Here is a 14,005-nt window from a genome sequence, read left to right on the forward strand (position 1 = left end):
CGGGAATCGGGGCCCGGGGGAAACCCCACCCCCGCGTGCGCGTCACCCGGAAGTGACGTCGCACGCTGGGGGCGGGGCCACGCGATTTGAGGGGAAAACAAAGAGTTTTCCCCTCAAATGGCTGCCATTTGAGGGGAAAACTCTTTGTTTTCCCCTCAAATCGCGTGGCCCCGCCCCCAGCGTGCGACGTCACTTCCGGGTGACACGCACGCGGGGGTGGGGTTTCCCCCGGGCCCCGATTCCCGAAACGGGGGATTCCCCGCCCCCCGGCTGCATTTGGCAGCCCTAATAGTCACGGCCGCCACAGAAATGTCATGGCTTGGAGGATTGCTGGTGCCCGAGTCCCAACATTTACCCGTCAAAATTTCCCACAGTAAAACTAAGACGACAGGACAATATCTGAGCAGAACTAAAGGAAGAGAGGGATACCTACTCGTCAGCTGATCTACGTATGTGCGGACCTGGGCTAGCAGAGCCTCTCTGTGCTGCTGAGCCTTCCGATCCAGGCTTCTCTTCATCAAGTACTGGGCCAGCTTCGCCTGGGCTTGCTGATGAAGCTCCTTGCTCATTTCTTCTGACATCTCTGAAGCCTGGAGAAAAATGACAGTGCCCATCATTGTTAGTGGTTACCGGCTTCAAACCTTTGCGGAATGTCTACCACAGAACATTTGCATTCCTTGGACACTCGCAGATCTAATAACCATTCCTTCCCCTGAAGCGATCAATCCATCACTGAATAAATTTAGTTCCATAATTACAATTCGGGAAGGAGCAAATTTGTTCCATTACATTAACGGTTAAAAAAAAGAAAAAAGAAGCCCCAAGCAACCCTGATATCTTATCTATCACAGACCAAATACAGCAGGGTCAGTATATTCATGGTTTATTCTGAGTTTATATCAACGGTAGGTGTTTACACAATATTACACACCAGTAATGTGTAAAAAGTGTACAACGCTCATAAAAGTTGTGTAGAGATTGTAACTTTTCAAAAACTGGAGGCAATATTGTAAAGCTATCGTTGTTTGCAGTACCTGTCAGTGGTCCCCTGCCTTGGTTCTCATCAAACTAGTTAAAGCAGTTTCCAGAAAAAGCTAAAAGTAGGCTCCAACATCACAACTGGCACTGCAATAATAGCCAGGCATACAGTTCTCACAGACATCTCTTGGCCAGTGCTTGCAACATCACTGCATCCAGCAACATACACAAAAACACCAAATGTCTGGAGCAGTTCTTAAAGGTTTTCTTGAAATCATTTTGCATTAGTATCCTAAAGGATGTACACATATCCACACGGACACTCTAAAAACAGTCAATAATACAAAAATTAGTACAAAAGCATTCAACAGTAAATGGTTTCTTTCTTTTTGCTTTTAGTTTACCTTGGAAGAGAAGTTAATTACTCTCAACATTACAAAATTAAAAATGCGCCACTCCCTTGCTGCATACTTACTGCATTTACACATCAATCTCTAATTTTGATGGATTTGCTTCATCGTGCCCCCCCCCCGAATTAAATCCAAACAAATGGTAACCAAATACACTTGGCTTGTTATTCCTGTTTGTCCTTGCATCTGTTAAAGCATCTTCATTATGTTGTATGCTAATTTGCTGCTCACCCTCAAGCTATATGTATGGACTGGTCACTTCCACTTCATTGTATTTGAGGAAGTGTGTGTGCACATAAAAGCTCATACCTTGAATAAAACTTTGTTGGTCTTAAAGGTGGCACTGGACTCAAACATTGTTAAACTAGACCAGAAACGGATCAGCTGACTGAAACCTACAATAATTCATTATCTTGAATAGGACTAGAAATTGGTTACAATTAGGATAGGAATTAATAGATTCTCCTTTGTGTCCACTGTGGTGGGCACAGTTATCAAACAGTTGCTCCTCAAGCAGGATTACTCCCATATTAGAGCTAAGAGCAAGATCTGCTCACCTATAGCAGTGAATTTCAACTTTCCCCATTACATTTACTTAACCACTTTTCTCTCCACCAGGGACTCAAAGAAGCTTGCAAAGGAACACAAAATACAATTTAAACAAACAAAAATACAACACAACTCCAACAGCCCGGGCTGGTCCTAAATACACTGGCCTGGCTCAATTAGGGCCACAGGCTGTGAAACAAAGAAGAGAAGAAGAAGAAGAGATTGGATTTATACCCCGCCCTTCGAGTCTCAGAGCGGCTTACAAACTCCTTTCCCTTCCCCTCCCCACAACAGACACCCTGTGAGGTGGGTGGGGCTGAGAGAACTCTGACACAAACTGCTCTTTCAGGAACAGCTGTGCCAGAGCTTGTGACTGACCCAAGGTCACATCAGCAGGTGCAAGTGGAGGAGTGGAGAATCAAACCCAGTTCTCCCAGATAAGAGTCCGCACACTTAACCACTACACCAAACAAGGGGTAGGAGCCCTTTGGAGCTTTTCCCTTCCTTGCACCAAAAGACCTGCACCTCTGGCCATATACGGGCTTAAACTCCTGTAACAAAAGGGGGGAACAGATGCTCATCCCAGATTTCACTCGGTTGGCAAAGATGTTCCTGAAACTCACTCCTCTGAAGTTCAAGAAGAACGTCCTCTGAAGTTCAAGAAGAACGGATAAAGGAGGGCAAAGTCTCCTGAGAGGCAGATGAACCAATTTTTCCTCTGCAACATGGAGCTGTAAGAAAGTGTTGGCTGATTTCACCTGGGACAAATACAAAGCCTAATAGAGGTCTGGGAGGTACACTACGCAGACTGACAGTTATCTCCCAGAATCTTTGGAAACATACAGGCTTCAGTGACCACACACACACACGCACACACCAATGAGAATAAAGAATGCCCTGGACAGGAGTTATGATGACATACCGGGTGCAGTTTGATGTAGTCTTTCACTTTTTCCTGCAATGCCAGCCTTTGCTCATCTGAGAGGGCCTTCGGTGGTTTCCAAAGAGAACAGGCCTTCCTCTTCCTTTGCTTTTCCAAGAATTTAAGCACCTGTTGAAACAAAAGTATTACATATATATGGCCGTGGACCTACTTACCTACTTACCGGGAGCCACTTGGCAATAACTTACTTACTTACCTAAGGGACCGCCTCTCCACACATATTCCCCAGCACTGGGATCTGGATCCCAAAACCGCCTTGTTCTTCCGGGCCCAAAAGAGGCCAGGTTGGCTTTAATGAGGGCCAGGGCCTTTTCCGTGGCGGCCCCTCACTGGTGGAATGAGCTCCCGGAGGACATCAGGGCCCTGCGGGACCTTTTACAGTTCCGCGGGGCCTGCAAGACAGAGCTCTTTCGCCAGGCTTTCAAGTCGGGTGCCGCCTCGACTTTATGGCCCTGGCCCTGACATCAACATAGATACCAACCTGGCCTTAACATCAGCACCACTGACAGCTGGATGATCAACAGCTGACAGGGCCTGGAGGGAGCCACTCGGCGATAACAGGAAGTCACCATCGTGAAATTGTGTTAGGTGCTTGAGTACCTAGGGTTATATTTTAAATTTATTTTAATGTTGTTTATATTGGAATTTTAATTGTATATTTATACTCGTGTTGTTAGCCGCCCTGAGCCCGCCACGGCGGGGAGGGCGGGATATAATTTAAGAAATAATAAATAAATAAATACGTCTGTTTCCCTATCAGTTCATAGAAACTGGGTTGTTACGATGGGACACCTTCTTAAAAGGCTCTTTGGCAAACGTTAAAGATCTTTATAAAAGGAAAATGTGATAGAAGCTTATTCAAGAATCAACTGGATCATTGTTTAAACCATAACGTTCTGATGGCAATTTTCTCTACGACCTGTCCCTCAAACGACGGCAACGCTGACTCTCAGATCAGGGCTTTGTACATGAAAATGCCTTTGTTTTTACAAGGAAATTATCACAAAAGTGTGACACGGGCTTGTTGCCAAATACTGACTGTAAAGAAGAAGAAGAAGAGAAGAGACTGGATTTATACCCCGCCCTTCACTACCCAAAGGAGTCTCAGAGCGGCTTACAAACTCCTTTCCCTTCCCCTACCCACAACAGACACCCTGTGAGGTAGGTGGGGCTGAGAGAGCTCTTGACAGAAACTGCTCTTTTTCAAGGACAGCTCTTATCAGAACTACGGCTTGCCCAAGGTCATCCAGCCAGGTGCAAGTGGAGGAGTGGGGAATCAAACCCGGTTCTCCCAGATTAGAGTCCGCGCACTTAACCACTACACTAAACTGGGCTTTACGTTCTGTCCTTCTCGGCATCTTTTAAATTTTCCCTGCAGACTTCAGGCTGAACAGAAAGCCCTATAGCAAACAGAATGCCCAAAATACCACCTGGCTGGAGCTTTTTAAGGTGGACAGTACAGGACTTCCTAGCCCAGGGCAGACAGCACAGCCTGCCAGAAGATTAATTCCATCAATGTTTAGCTATTGCCTGTAGAGCAGCTAAGTGGGTTGCCTTTTGTTTTACCAGGTCTAGCTCATGCACTACTAAAGCCCTTCCAAGAAGGGATAGGTTACACATGTGTCATACCACTGTATCACTTCCAGTTCCTCCTGACTTGCCGTTCACAGAATTCTGTGTGCATTTTTAAATGATTTACGCAAGTAGTTACAGCAATACAATACATCATGTCATGTGCCACTCCCTCGCTGCATACTTACTGCTTTCTGAATAACAACAGCCATCTTGTACTGCTTAAGAGATTGTTTTTGCTGGAGAAAATTTCTCCGTGCCCTGAATGCTCTCCAGTGTCTTTGAATAGTTAGAGCTGATTTTTCTTCCATTTCATGCATATGCTTATCAACTTGACCTAGGAAATAAATGATATAGATCCAGTTTAAGGAAGCCTGAAATCATATAAGCAGAATGCCTTGGGGTTTAAAAGTGCCCAGGTAAGATATTCAAGCGATATCAGGTGCTGCATGAAATAGCTGATCTAAAACGAAAGACAGCAAAGTTCCTTCTGATCCAACACCAACTACTACCTTTACAAGCATTGCCTCTCTCTGAGGGACAGCCATTTAACGAAAAGTCATTTAGTGAACCACGGGGCTACTTTTAAGGATACGGATGTTTTAGGTGAACAAAAGACAATACAAAATGTATTTCTGTATGGAAATGCTTCTTCATGCGGATCCTGAATGTCTGCTCGAGTTCATACCTGCGTGGACAATTTCCAGTAGTGTAAGCTGACGTTCATGGAACAGCCGCATAGCTCTCTGTCTCTGAAGCTGCAACTGCTGGCGGAGGCTCTCCTCTTCCTTCTGCTTCCTTAAATGCTGCAACTCCTGTTCTCGTTTAGCTCTACAGCAAAGTTTTAATGGTTAGTAGGGGCTTCGAGTTTCCCAGACCACTTTTCAAGCTGTTTCCAGTTTGGGCTACTCTTCAGTTGAATGGCCTGATTCAACAACACGGCAGAAATCCAGGCGTCTGTTACTCCGTGATACTGGCCTGACTTCCATAGAATCATAGCGAATCCATGACAATTGCTCAACAGAAGCCTGAACCATGACTTTTAGTAAGAATATTATGACGCTACTGCTGGGTCTTCTTCATACTACTTCATGGCAAAGGCAAAGGATGCCCTTGTCATGGGTGCTGAGGTTGGGCCGTTGCCAGCTCCGGCGGAACCCACGGCTGGCCCCTCTGAAGCTGCAGAGAGCAGCAATTCACCAGCATGGCCTGTGCTGACACCTGGCTCAGAAACAATTAACGAGCAGCAGAGACAGCCCTCCTGACTCACCTCCCAGAGTCGCTCGAATGCAAGAGAGACTCCGACAAGACTTAACAGCAAGGAGACACGCTGCTCGATTGTGAAATAGGCAAGCTGTCAGTCCTGGGTTCTAACAGATGTGGGGCTGCCCTAATCGGAAACAGCAGCGAAAGGGCTATTTAGCCTAGCCTCGGGCGAAACCAGCTCCGTTTGTGGACGCAAACCTCGTCATCACTCCGCGACGCCCTGCTGCTCTCCACCAGTGTTCCCTCTAAGCTGAGTTGGTGTGAGCTAGCTCACAGTTTTTTTAGCCTCTGGCTCACGCATTTTTGTCTTCGCTCAGGAAGGAGGGCTCCAGAGCAAACTAGTTTATCCAGCAGCCAAATCGCTTGCTCACAAGTTTAATGCCAGTTGCTCACAAAGTAGAAATTTTGCTCACAGGACTCCACAGCTTAGAGGGAACATTGCAGTCTCCACCCCTCGGTTTCCAGACCCTGTTCCTGCCGTCTGCTGCTGGCTTGTGACCCTGGCTTGTCAACCCTGCTTCTGGTTTGTGTTTTTGGACTCTTATTCTCGGCTTCTGATTACTCCCTCCGGCTTCCGACCCAGGACTGAACGACCTTGCTCTTGGCTGACGCTTTACGCTCTCACTCTCGGCTCTTGCCCCACCCTTCTTGGCTCCAGACCTCAGACTTCCCTCTGCCTGCGGCGCTCCAGACCGTGACAGCATTCATGAGAATCAAGGAGAACACACAGACTGCGGCCACCAAGACCCAACAAGGGAGATGTGTACTCAGAAACATTTTCTGTGCATGGATTCCGTGGGTAGATCAGCCTCCAATCTCCCTCCGGCTTCCAACCCAGGACTGAACGACCTTGCTCTTGGCTGACGCTTTACGCTCTCACTCTCGGCTCTTGCCCCACCCTTCTTGGCTCCAGACCTCAGACTTCCCTCTGCCTGCGGCGCTCCAGACCGTGACAGCATTCATGAGAATCAAGGAGAAAACACAGACTGCGGCCACCAAGACCCGATAAGGGAGATGTGTACTCAGAAATATTTTCTGTGCATGGATTCCGTGGGTAGATCAGCCTCCGAACATGCACACCAGACACAGATACACATTCAAAAGCGTAACCATGAAGTGCCTCCCCAGTCACTGTATCCTACATAGATGGGAGGGCATATTTTGATGTATATTACGATGCAGAGAGGAATGCAGACCTCAGCTGCCTCAGGCTACATACGCATTGTTAGGCACAACTGGAGCTAGTCAGCTACAGCAGAGTGTTGGACTTTGGAGACCAGAATTCAAGATGCTACACTGAACATGTTACTCAGTTGGCGGGCTGTTTGTTCTCTTTTAACCTAACCAACCCCAGAGTTATTGGGAGAAATAGCGAGCTCATGTCACCCGTGTAAACTGCCCTATTTATTGGGGAAAGTGATATACAAATGTGAGGAGCGAACAATAAGGGCCAGCAAAACTCATAATGTTTAAAGAATGAAGATGGTTACACTGGTTGGAAAACATGTGAGAAGTCTGCCCTCTACTGGATTTTCCAAACAAGTGTCTGCTGAGGCATCCTCGTATTTGCAAAAGTTTTTATTATAGGCAGAGATGCTAAAATACTGTGCCAGTAAATCCTTCGATAATTTTGCAACCCAAAATCTGATTTGGCACAAGAAAGCATGAGAATAAGCGTTGTTTAGCCTCACAGTGAATTTTTCCTTTGCAAAATTTAAGGTTTGCTGGCCAACACGATTTGGTGGAAGGGAAAGAATATGTAAATTGGTAACGAGAGAATAATCTTATACACCGTAGAGAATAAAAACTGAAAAGTGGCAACAGTCCCAGTACCTGATACAGACAGAGATACTCCATAGCTTTTCATTTATGACTGGAAAAAATGCATAAACTAATTCAGCCTTAGTGAGTACTCCAGCATTTGCCACTTTCCCAAAGCTTCAGAAGGATAGTATGTTAGAGAATACCACGGAGGGGCCTCTCCATCCGAGTGGAAGGCCCTATGAACACACTCCACTGTTTACAGTCCTTGTAAATAAGAAACCTACATGAGAATTCTTGCTTCACAATGCCACTGTAACTCAGCCTCAACACTTTCCCATGCACCTTCACAAAAGAGTTTTCATGTAAATTTAACAAAGCAGAGTTGTTGTTTTTTACCTGAAATTCTTCTGCAAAGTAGTTACAGCTTTTGGAAGCTGCTTTAACCTTTTTCGGGTTTGAAATCCTCTCCATGCAGCCTGGATTATGCAAACTGCTTGATGTAATCTCTGAAATCAACAAACCAGATGATTATACTCTTTTTCCTTTTTCCTTGGGGCAGAGCGACAATCCAGCCTTTAAGACTTCCCTCTACTCTGTTCCTTGGAGCTGTGGTGGCTCAAGTGGTTAAGACGCTGAACTGCAGGCTGTGGAAGGTCGGTAGTTCAGCAGTTCGAGACCCGAGTTGCCGCATGACGGAGTGAGCTCCCGTCTCTAGTTCCAGCTCCTGCCAACCTAGCAGTTCGAAAGCAAGAAATTGCAAGTAGATAAATAGGCACCACTTCGGTGGGAAGGTAACAGCGTTCCGGGCACCTTGGTGTTTAGTCATGCCAGCCACATGACCATGGAAACGTCTTCGGACAGCGCTGGCTCTTCAGCTTTGAAACAGAGATGAGCACCGCAATCCTAGAGTCGGATTCGACTGGCTTTCGAGCAAGGGAACCTTTTACTACTCTGTTCATCTGAATTATTCCTTGGAATTTGAGATTTATTTTTCAGAGCTCTTCTTGCATGAATCCAAACTGATCTGCCTGTTTTATGGCAATAACAGATCTCAGCTGTACGTGCTCCAAACAGAACCAATAATCGCTGCTCAAATGCTGGAGTATTTAAAAAACCCTATGCTCTTGTTATTCTGCACTACAGTGCACACAACTTGCTTTTTAAAGCTGATAGGTGCAAAGGAAAGATTCCCCTTGTACATTTCTATCTGCAGCTGATTAGAGAGGGAAAGGAGACTCATTCCCTCTGCATTCTGTGTCCTGCCTTCCTAACCTTCCTAGGCATAGGGAGGTATTAGGGTAGGGAGAGAAAAAAGATTAAAGGACTGGGGGGGGGGGACGACAGATAGGACAAGATTCAGCAGCCACCTTGAAAGGTGCAGGATTGAGGCTAATGCCACCTTAGCACTGAAGGCGGCGTCATCCTGTTCGTCCACATAAGTGATCTATGCATGTGCTTCATCAGTCTGACATTCTACATGCACTTTTGGCAGAGATCCAAAACATGAAAACAGGCAACACAAAAGAAAGATGAAACAGTGGCCATTGTAAACATAACAAATGTCAATACTTTTGACAAGTATAAAGACAACAGTCGTGAGAGTCTGACCCACAAATCAAGCAGTCACCAAGACATACAAAGAAAAAGCTTCCTATGTATTATAATCTAACGCACTACAACATCATTCATAAATCATAAGAAAATCCTTGTGCATAGGTACATAATCAACGTCGTCTCCGGATTATATAACAAACGTTTCAAAATTGGACCATCCTCAGGAGGTATTAGAGTACTACAAAAGCTCTCTGTATTTATGAAGTGCTTGACAATAAGTCATAAGGAATACTACATTCAGATAGGACGCTGATCTCAATAAATGTTCAGGCACAAATATGCTGCTAAGCTTCTAAATGGATCCCGGGCGTCACGACTGTTGTCTTTATACTTATTTTCTGATTGGGTTGTGTTTGTCCATATTTATCTCCTAATACTTTTGACAACTTGAATACATTTGTTGCATTTTCATAGTGGCATACATTTCTAATGTACAGTGCAGAGTGAGCATTTAATGGCTAGCTGTTGCTACTAGAATTGGGTGGATGCTGGATTTTTCTCTTTGAAATGCATTTTTGCTGTTCAACTGAGTCACTGGAATTGTAAAATACAGTGGGAAAATGACAGTAGGAAGTTCTGAAAGATACAATAACACACTGAACAGATTTAGCCCAAGCAGTTCGAGAACCGAGTGCCGCAAGACGGAGTGAGCTCCAGTCTCTGGTCCCAGCTCCTGCCAACCTAGCAGTTCGAAAGCAAGAAACTGCAAGTAGATAAATAGGTACCGCTTCAATGGGAAGGTAACAGTGTTCCATGCACCTCGGCGTCTAGTCATGCCGGCCACATGACCACGGAGACGTCTTCGGACAGCGCTGGCTCTTCGGCTTGGAAACAGAGATGAGTACCGCAACCCTAGAGTCTGATTCGACTGGCTTTCGAGCAAGGGAAACCTTTACCCTTTACCTATTTCCCCCACATGCGACGCTCTCGGTAATACTGTTGGCATACCTGTGTTTCATCCGCCCTGCAGTTTTCTGAGCCCAGCAGATCCAGAAGTTGATCGAGGTTCCTGTCAAATCCTTTGCCAGTCCACTGCTTGCTAAGAAGAGTTTCTAGCCCTTAATAGGTGAGCGACAGCAAGATAAACATTACTTTTTAGCAATGTTAACTCACTTATCTGACACAACCTACAAGGTCAGGTAACAATCTTTGCATTTCCCCACAAAAAAGATGAATGCAGACAAGGAGCCGCACATGCCAAGGAAAAGCTGAAACAGATGACAGACCTTTGTAGCGGGTAGTCAGTGTTGTCACAAGTCGGGGATCGGATTCTGCGACTGACAGCAACAGCTTTATTGCCGCGCTTCCTATGACAGGATTGATGGTAGACGAAAGCTTGTAAACAAGCTCATCTAGGATGCAGTCTAGGGTCTTTTCAGCCACTTGAAGTAACACACCCCTGATGGAAGAAAAGAGATGCGTGCTATTTTAGCCTTTGTTGCTATTCAGTCGCACAGTCGAGTCCAACTCTTTGCGACCCCATGGGCCACATCACGCCAGGCCCTCCTGGCTTCTGCCGTCCTCCGGAGTTTGCTTAATTTCGTGTTCGTTGCCTAAATCTTCATATTTGTCTCCCAAATTTTTAGCCATTTATCAGGATCTAAATCCTACCCTAAATCTTTATTCCACAGGTCCAGACTTTTTAGCAATGTTAACTTACTTATCTGACACAACCTACAAGGTTCCCCACAAAAAAGATGAATGCAGACAGGGAGCCGCACATGCCAAGGTAAAGCGGAAACAGATGACAGACCTTTGTAGCGGGTAGTCAGTGTTGTCACAAGTCGGGGATCGGATTCTGCGACTGACAGCAACAGCTTTATCGCCGCGCTTCCTATGACAGGATTGATGGTAGACGAAAGCTTGTAAACAAGCTCATCTAGGATGCAGTCTAGGGTCTTTTCAGCCACTTGAAGTAACACACCCCTGATGGAAGAAAAGAGATGCGTGCTATTTTAGCCTTTGTTGCTATTCAGTCGCACAGTCGAGTCCGACTCTTCGCGACCCCATGGGCCACATCACGCCAGGCCCTCCTGTCTTCTGCCGTCCTCCGGAGTTTGCTTAATTTCGTGTTCGTTGCCTACTCATAGGCGCAGGCAGGACGGAGCAGGAAAAGGTAGGTAAGATTAGGGATTTGATGGCGTGCTAGCCGGCACATATTTTTCTCAAAGTACTAGCTTATTTGAAATATGACTGTAATGGCTCACTTTGGCAATGTCAATATGGCAGTAGAGGTAGAGATTTCTCTTAGCAATGCTGACAAAGCATCTGGAAGAATACAGGGATAACGCGTGCAGATTTGCTTGAGCTCACTTGATATCCCAGTAGTTGTACTGGTTTTTATGACACCAACTAATGAAGGGCTCTCTAGTGGTATAAAATATGATAGTTTCTAGGTGCACAGCTTTTAAAGAAAGCTACTTTCCGACGTAACAAGCCATAAGACATTACACTTAAATCTAGAACCTCTTTCTACTTCCAGGTATTTACAATGAGTGCAAAAGTGAGTTTTTCAAAACAGCATTCCAGCATTCCACCAAATACTATCTACCCGTTCTCTACATGGGGCTGCCCTTGTCCCAACTCCGGAAGCTGCAGCTGGTGCAAAATGCGGCAGCCAGGCTGTTGATGGGTCTCTCCATATGAGATCACATCCAGCCTGTGCTGAAGGCATTGCACTTGCTGCCAATAGCATACCAGATTCGTTTCAAGGTGCTGGTTTTGATCTTTAAAGTCCTATATGGTCGGGGCCCTGTTTACGTGAGGGACTGCCTTTCCCCATATGTGCCCCAGAGAGCACTGGGGTCGGGGACCCAACACCGCCTGACCCTCCCTGGCCCGAAAGACGCCAGATTGGCCATAACAAGGGCCAGGGCTTTCTCAGTGGCGGCTCCACACTGGTGGAATGAGCTTCCGGAGGACATCAGGGCCCTGCGGGACCTTTTATAGTTCCACAGGGCCTATAAAACTGAGCTCTTCCACCAGGCCTTTGATTAGGAGCTGCCACTGACAGCCTTTGTACATCGAACATCTCTTAGCCCTATGAAACAACGCCGGATATGGCCTTTCCCCATCGGACCATGTACAGAAATTCCCGCCATCTGTTTATAGCAGCACTTTATGTAACTGTTCTTATTGTAATTTTAGTGTACTTATAGGTTTTATTGTATTTTAACTGTGTAAGCCACCTTGAGCCAGTTCATACCGGTAAGGCGGGATACAAATTGAAAGCAAATTAAAAAAAAAATACAATGCCAATAACAGAAGTACTATGCCTAGAGTGCTAAAGAAACATAAAATCCACACAAAAAAGGGCATATCCCTAAGGAAGAGGATAGGGCCTGGCAAGTACAATAAATAAATGCACACTAAACTAATTAGAAAGACCCTTATCCTCCTCAGTGCATTTGCTGTTAACGTAAGTTCTGCTTCTTTTTTTTTGGAGTACCAGGATATTATTTGTCACTTATCCCAAATTTAGAACAATACAATGCCAATAACAGAAGTACTATGCCTAGAGTGCTAAAGAAACATAAAATCCACACAAAAAAGGGCATATCCCTAAGGAAGAGGATAGGGCCTGGCAAGTACAATAAATAAATGCACACTAAACTAATTAGAAAGACCCTTATCCTCCTCAGTGCATTTGCTGTTAACGTAAGTTCTGCTTTTTTTTTTTTGGAGTACCAGTGATATTATTTGTCACTTATCCAAATTTAGAACAATGATTAGGAAAGCACCTGTGATTCTATAATGGATTTCCCGGTGCCTTTAATTCTCTTCCGCTTCAGCACTCATCCTTGCTCGTACCCACACTGTACAGTAGAAATGAGTTAACTGCTTGTTACCTTGGGGGAAAAACATTAGTTGCCTTTCAAGTTTTAAGCTAAGAAAATGTTTACAGTAAGAAATAATTTAACTGCAGCCTACCTGTTGATCCTTAAAATATTCTGCAGCACAGACATCACTCTTGTGGAAGTCTCAACATCATCTGCCATTAGCAATTGCAGAAAGTGTTTGTTCTGAAGCACTACAATGAATATAAGAAACATAATTCAAATAGCAAAAACCAAAAAGCAAACCACAAAGGCAGTATTTGCTCAGAAGCAATACTGTGGGAACACAATCAAAGAAGGAAATTTTTGGACCATAAGTAACTAGTTTATTATTATTACTATTACTATTTATTTTTGGGTTGTAAATTGCTTGATATACTGATTTTCATTTTTTTCCTTAGGTTTATTTCATAATCACTGGGCTAGTGATTGCACTTTAAAGGTCTTATGTGCATATTTATCCTGTGCCTGGTTATTTTACTTCTGAAGTAAGTTTGTGGTCTATATTTACAGATTGGCTATATAGATTTGAAATTCTTTAATTTGTTGTAAAATATGTGTGTTTAATCTTCTATTTTTTATTTTTTACAGCAATTTACTTTATGGTCCTTATTGAATCTATACTTTGTATATATTTCTGATTGTGTTTATGTGAATATAATTATTAACCATCTTGGCACATATTTGGCCGAAACGCCCTTGATATTGTTATGTTTTATATACATTGGTTGTAATTGGGCCCCTATATATGTTTTAAAATTTGTTATTGTCAATAAATACATGTACCTTTTTTTATGGAAAGGTTTTAATATTGGCCCTCCTTTTCACTAACCTTTGTTTGGTTCTGGAGTATTTGCTCAAAAACCGTTACATATTATATGGCCGATATGACCTCTTAGTGCTTTCTTCTCTTACCATTTTTCGTTAGCGGAACGTGTCCCCCACATAGCCTACAGATGGCATCAGTTACTGTTCTGAAGCACTGCAAAAATTCCCTTCTGTCTTCATCCTTCCGTCAAGAAGCAAAAACGACAATTACAATGATTGAAGAATATGCTTTTGGGAGCAGTTCT

General features: G+C 44.5%; 1 protein-coding gene across 1 annotated transcript in view; it reads right to left on the bottom strand.

Moving 5' to 3' along the window:
* The window catches only part of IQCB1 (IQ motif containing B1), a 30,125-nt gene that overhangs the window by 5,271 nt on the left and 10,849 nt on the right, over window positions 1-14,005 (bottom strand). The window contains exons 5-13 of the mRNA XM_015408805.1: window positions 13,848-13,941; window positions 13,027-13,126; window positions 10,850-11,022; window positions 10,045-10,154; window positions 7,879-7,988; window positions 5,141-5,283; window positions 4,641-4,789; window positions 2,860-2,988; window positions 434-590 (exon numbers count right to left, since the gene is read on the bottom strand). Of these exons, the coding sequence (XP_015264291.1) occupies window positions 434-590; window positions 2,860-2,988; window positions 4,641-4,789; window positions 5,141-5,283; window positions 7,879-7,988; window positions 10,045-10,154; window positions 10,850-11,022; window positions 13,027-13,126; window positions 13,848-13,941 (1,165 nt within the window). The remainder of the gene's footprint in view (window positions 1-433; window positions 591-2,859; window positions 2,989-4,640; window positions 4,790-5,140; window positions 5,284-7,878; window positions 7,989-10,044; window positions 10,155-10,849; window positions 11,023-13,026; window positions 13,127-13,847; window positions 13,942-14,005) is intronic.

The sequence above is a fragment of the Gekko japonicus genome, unplaced genomic scaffold (assembly GCF_001447785.1).
Source record: "Gekko japonicus isolate JY-2015 unplaced genomic scaffold, Gekko_japonicus_V1.1 scaffold3534, whole genome shotgun sequence".
Taxonomy (NCBI): Eukaryota; Metazoa; Chordata; class Lepidosauria; order Squamata; family Gekkonidae; genus Gekko; species Gekko japonicus.